Source organism: Limulus polyphemus, unplaced genomic scaffold (assembly GCF_000517525.1).
Source record: "Limulus polyphemus unplaced genomic scaffold, Limulus_polyphemus-2.1.2 Scaffold2349, whole genome shotgun sequence".
Taxonomy (NCBI): Eukaryota; Metazoa; Arthropoda; class Merostomata; order Xiphosura; family Limulidae; genus Limulus; species Limulus polyphemus.
In genome coordinates, this window is record NW_013667959.1 from 75184 (window position 1) to 80598 (window position 5415).

General features: G+C 35.8%; 1 protein-coding gene across 2 annotated transcripts in view; it reads right to left on the reverse strand.

The window, feature by feature from the left end:
* The window catches only part of LOC106466701 (matrix metalloproteinase-21-like), a 53003-nt gene that overhangs the window by 4737 nt on the left and 42851 nt on the right, over positions 1-5415 (reverse strand). For both annotated transcript variants that reach the window (XM_013926998.2, XM_022394776.1), the window contains exon 7: positions 1696-1938. In XM_013926998.2, the coding sequence (XP_013782452.1) occupies positions 1696-1938 (243 nt within the window). The remainder of the gene's footprint in view (positions 1-1695; positions 1939-5415) is intronic.

Below are 5415 nucleotides of genomic sequence, written 5' to 3' on the forward strand. Positions count from 1 at the left end.
CCACCCACCGCCAACTCTTGGGATACTCTTTTACCAACAAATAGTGGGATTGACCGTCACGTTATAACTCCCCCACGGCTGAAAGGGCGAGCATGTTTGGTGTGACGGGGATTCGAACCCGCGGCCCGCAGATTGCGAGTCGAGCGCCCTAACCACCTGGCCATGCCGGGCTGGAGGGCATTACAGGCACGTTTTCGAATGAGAGTGCTGAGATTTCTATTTCTTTAGGCATTTCACTCATAAAAATGCATGGCTGGAAGATTGTGAACTTTAGGCTCGTGTGCTTTCGTCAACTTCAAATACTAGCCTTTTTTATTTTTTATTACTAGCAGAAATACTCGCCCTCCGGACAGGTAACTGCTAGTTCCTGATGAAGGCTATTGGGCCTTTGCTGGAATTTTCTAACAGTTCTACAACAATTTACTCATACTTGACATTTCAATAATGTTCACCATTCATGAGAAAAATGATTTTATTGAAATTTTAAGTTTACAGATGAGCTATCATCACAGCATTACATCACAGAGTAGATTTTATTGAAGTATTTCTTTGTAGATGCAGTTATCAATGAAAGTGCCATTCTTTTCTGTTGCATCATTCGTGAGATTTTCACTAAAAAAAATGTTTTTAAGTTTTTTTTTATTATTGTTTTATATTTGAAACTTGCTCCTTTTTGTAATTTTTATTCGTTAAATCGGAAACATTATTTTTGTGGAAATTTCAATTGTTTTGCTCTGCTATAAAAATACTGCCTTGTTATACAAATATTAACCAGTTATGATTGGTGTGGAAGTTTCCGAGATCCGAGTTTTGGACGTATATATCACAAGTTATATTATAACAAGATTAACAGCCCAGTTTCATCATAATGACTTTATAGTTTGTTTTGTCTTTTTATTAAGCAAAGTCATCACTTTCCCGAGTGGTACGTGGTTTCGAAGCTCGTTACTGTCCTAAACGCTCCGAAGAACAGCGAATTACCTACTTTGTTTAAAGATCTTTTTTCATGATTGATTCTTTTTGGAAAGGCTTTTTTTTTCTTTTTTTAGATACCCCTCCAATCACGACCATTGGCAGCATTATACTGTCCTAAGGTAGAAATTTCGCTGTGAATGAAATGTATAGGTACTAATCATGCCGCTCGTGGCACCACTATATTAGTACACATAAACCGTCCAATTAAAGTACGATTAACACTCCCAAGCTTCACACATGTGCATTCCAGAGCCGAATAACTACAGATAAACAACTGAACACATACCTTTAACTGTTTTTATATATCTTGCCTTCTTATTAGAAACTTAGAGCCAAAAAATATTAAAAAAAGAAAATTCAATAAAATGATTGAAACCACAGAAACCGTAAAAACCTAAGAGTCTTAGAACAAACGACAATGTAACTAACTTTCAATTTAAAAATGTTAGGGTACAGAGAAACTGGCAATGCATTAATACAGATAACGACAAAAATAATAATTCTTTAACATCTAATCATAAGTTTGGCTTAACAGAATTAAGAAGAAAAAATACCCTTAAACCAATATTTGTAATAAAAACATCTTTGTAGAGCTATTTATCAATTTACACGAAATAATAAAAAGTATTTTTTTTAAAGTAAGATGACACTAAGTTTACTTTCATTACGTCAGGAGTTTTTAAGTCAGTTCGATAGCGTAATGTTTGGATTCAAACTTACCTTTAAAAAAGTATGCCTCGTCTTGTGTGTAAGTCCAAATATGAACGTAGCCATCTATGTCTTCAGGAAGGTCTTTCCACTCTGGTTTGATATATCGGGGGTCACCGTACCGCGTTCGATTAAATCTGTTCTCGTACATCCAGTAGTGGTCATTTCGGAAGAAGAAGGTATTATAGATGGTTTCTCCATCCGGCCTCTTACGTACCCAATCAAACATAGTGTCGAAGCGCCCCTCACAGACCCCTATGTACCCAGAATAACGAATATATTTTTATTTTGGTTAATGCTGTTTTGTTAAAAAAATGAACTTAAATCGAAGTTAAAAATAAGAATCTGAATTATATGTTCAGACATTTATAGGTAGATGCAATTCACAAGGACAAAATATTTATTTCTTCTATAGATTAAGTTTATTTGTTTTTGAATTTTGTGCAAAGCTGCTCAAGGGCTATCTACGTTAGCTGTCCTTAATTTAGAAGTGGTAGAATAGAGGGAAGGCAGATATTAACAGCACACAACACCAACTCTTCGGTTACTCATTTTATCAACAAAAAGTGGGATTGACAGTCACTTTATAATGCCACTACAGCTGAAATGGTTTGCTCGATGACGGTATTCACATTGGCGACCCATAATTTGAGAGTCGAGCGCCCTAACCAGCAGGGCATGCCATGCCCTCTAGATCGAGAAGAAATTTTGTGGTGTTAATTCAATGCAGTAGAAAATTCGGATGAGTTTAGGAAATATTCATTTTTCGAGTAAATTTAAATACATTGAAATATATACTTACACATATCCAATTCTATGTGCATCGTATAGGTCAAGGCAAAGTATTCATAGTTAAGCAGGTACTAATTTAACAAACGAGTGAGTATCAGAGTTTAAACCAGGAATTGTCTAAAACTTTGCAGTAAAGAAAACTTGCGGTGAATAGAGCACAGATAAGTGTAGTCTTGCGCTTAATAACAAACACATAGAATATTAAAAATATACATGGCACTGGCATTATATGTTTAATAAAATTCAAATTTTCATATGGAATTCGCGATATTTTTCGGTGTGATTATACTCCATTAAATAGAGTAGACATTAAAAATCAAAACAATGCTGAGCTTCAATGTCTATCAAAATAATCGAAAACAAACTGAGGCATAACCAATCTTGTATGTTAAGCAGAAATCATGCTAACAAAGAACTAGTGTACTGAACAATATATAGGTTCAGAGGACGCCACAGTATCGCCAATAACCAAATTAGAACCGAACAAAACACGGGTTCAGAGGACGCCACAGTATCGCCAATAACCAAACTAGAACTGAACAATACATGGGTTCAGAGGACGCCACAGTAACGCCAATAACCAAATTAGAACTGAACAATACACGAGTTCAGAGGACGCCACAGTATCGCCAATAATCAAATTAGAACTGAACAATACATTGGTTCAGAAGATGCCAGTGTCACCAATGGCAACGTAAAACTACTACTATAAAAAATGTCACCTTTTTCGGACTGAGCTAAGGTATTGTTTCTTTACCTCCTTAACTAAGGATGGAACGAATCGTACTGGTACCTCATCTACAAAGCTAGAGGTGGAGTGAGTAGTAGTTGTAATAGTTGTTCGTCTCCGGGTTATGAAGATAGAGTTCATCTCCGGGTTATGAAGATAGAAAGTTATATTAATACCTTGTCTCTGTATTTAGGAATGACGTGATTACGTAACGTTCTTCCTTTGTTCTATCATACTGTTATATCTATACAGAAAGTAGTGACGTGGTTGACATTCATTCTTCTACTTTGTTTGAATTACTAGTTTCTTACATTTCTTAAGTAACAATTAAGTTACTTTGTTTTCACATAAAAATAGAAACTGAGACTAGTTTATTTTACTGGTGAATACAATCAAAATTGCATTGAATAATGTGAAATTACTATATTTCATTTTTAATTGGATATTAATTTCCAATGCTATTTAATCTGAACACCCCCTCCCCCTATCTTGTGCACGGTATCCTTGGTTACTTCCCTTTCTTAGCTGGTCTGACTGTCAAGTCTTAATAGGGAAGAATTAATATGCGACTAAACTATCAACGTATAAAATTCCTATACGTCCAGGCTATGTAACAATGCCATATATCGGTAAATATTATTTATACTCTTAACAACAACAATCAATCGTACAGGATGTACTTTTAAACCAGGATGTTGTCTGCTCTATTTCTTCAGATACAAAGACCACACTTTTTTTTAAAAACATCACATGTATTTTAACAATTTACTTGTAACTTTGAAAGAAAGGTTTATCGGTTCGACGATAAGAAATATGTTGATTGTTAAGTATATTGGAGCATGCACGAGATGGGTGTGACGTAGTCGTCCTATCAAATTATTTTAGGATCTTAATGGAGGATAACGATGAAGAAAGCCCCTATATAAAAGAGAGCTTACTCGTTCATAATCTGAGGGTGAAAATTAATTACAAATTATCAGCTTACATATTACTATTTGCTCTACACCAGCTTTATGAACTGTGTTCTACACACTAATGCTTGTGGAATATAGTTATGGTCTAATCCATCTCAGAAATTATTATTTTTTCTTTGCTAGTGCAGGTGATACATTTTCGTGATCTTGCCCGTTGAACTTAACCCTCCAAAAAATAATCACTTCTAAATTGGGTCATGTCCAAATGTATACCAACTTTGTCTATACCCATTTAGCCGTTTTCTAGAAATCTTGCCAACAAACACACACACATACAATGGGGTGAAAACATAACTTCCGTCAACTTTCGGTGGCGAAGGTTATACTACATAAAACAAAAAAATTATATCAAAAGAATAACTCATTAATCCACAAGCAAAAGTATTTTGTTTTTGCAGCTAAGTATAAAGCTATACAATGGGCTGTCTGTACTGTGCCTACCACGAACCACGAGTATCGAAACCCTTTATAAGCCTTTCGACTTACCATTGAGCCACTGGGGAGCACATACATTAAGCTTTTTGTTTGTTAATTTTAGAGCAAAGCCATATTGAGGTAACTGCTGTATCTATCGCGAGGAATCGAACCTCGGATTTTATTGTTGTAAGTCCATAAACATACTGACCTATCGGGGAGGAACAGAAGTTGGACTGAAGAGAGCACATGAAAATGTTGAAACTTGTTATCCTTTTTTCGTTCGTAAGAGTGGATCCTAACTTCGTAACACCTGGTGTTCTTTCAGTTCTATGTTTTCCATTAGTCTCCATCCTACCCACAGTAAAACCAAGACTTAGGGTTGTTTTACAGCACTAGAATGTCATTATAATATCGTATCAAAGTACTTTACTTAAAACCTTAACTGTAAATAACAAAAACAAACATGTGAACAGAACCGAACGAAGGATGATTTCACCATAGGAAGCTGCCTTGATCAGTCTTTGTGAATGTAGCCTACTCAAAACGGTTCCTCGTCCTTGAACAGAACCGAATCTAAGGATGATTTCACCAAAGGAAGCTACTTTGGTCAGTCTTTGTGAATGTAGCCTACTCAAAACGGTTCCTCGTCCTTGAACAGAACCGAATCGAAGGATGATTTCACCATAGGAAGCTGCCTTGGTCAGTCTTTGTGAATGTAGCCTACTCAAAACGGTTCCTCGTCCTTGAACAGAACCGAATCGAAGGATGATTTCACCAAAGGAAGCTGCCTTGATCAGTATTTGTGAATGTAGCCTACTC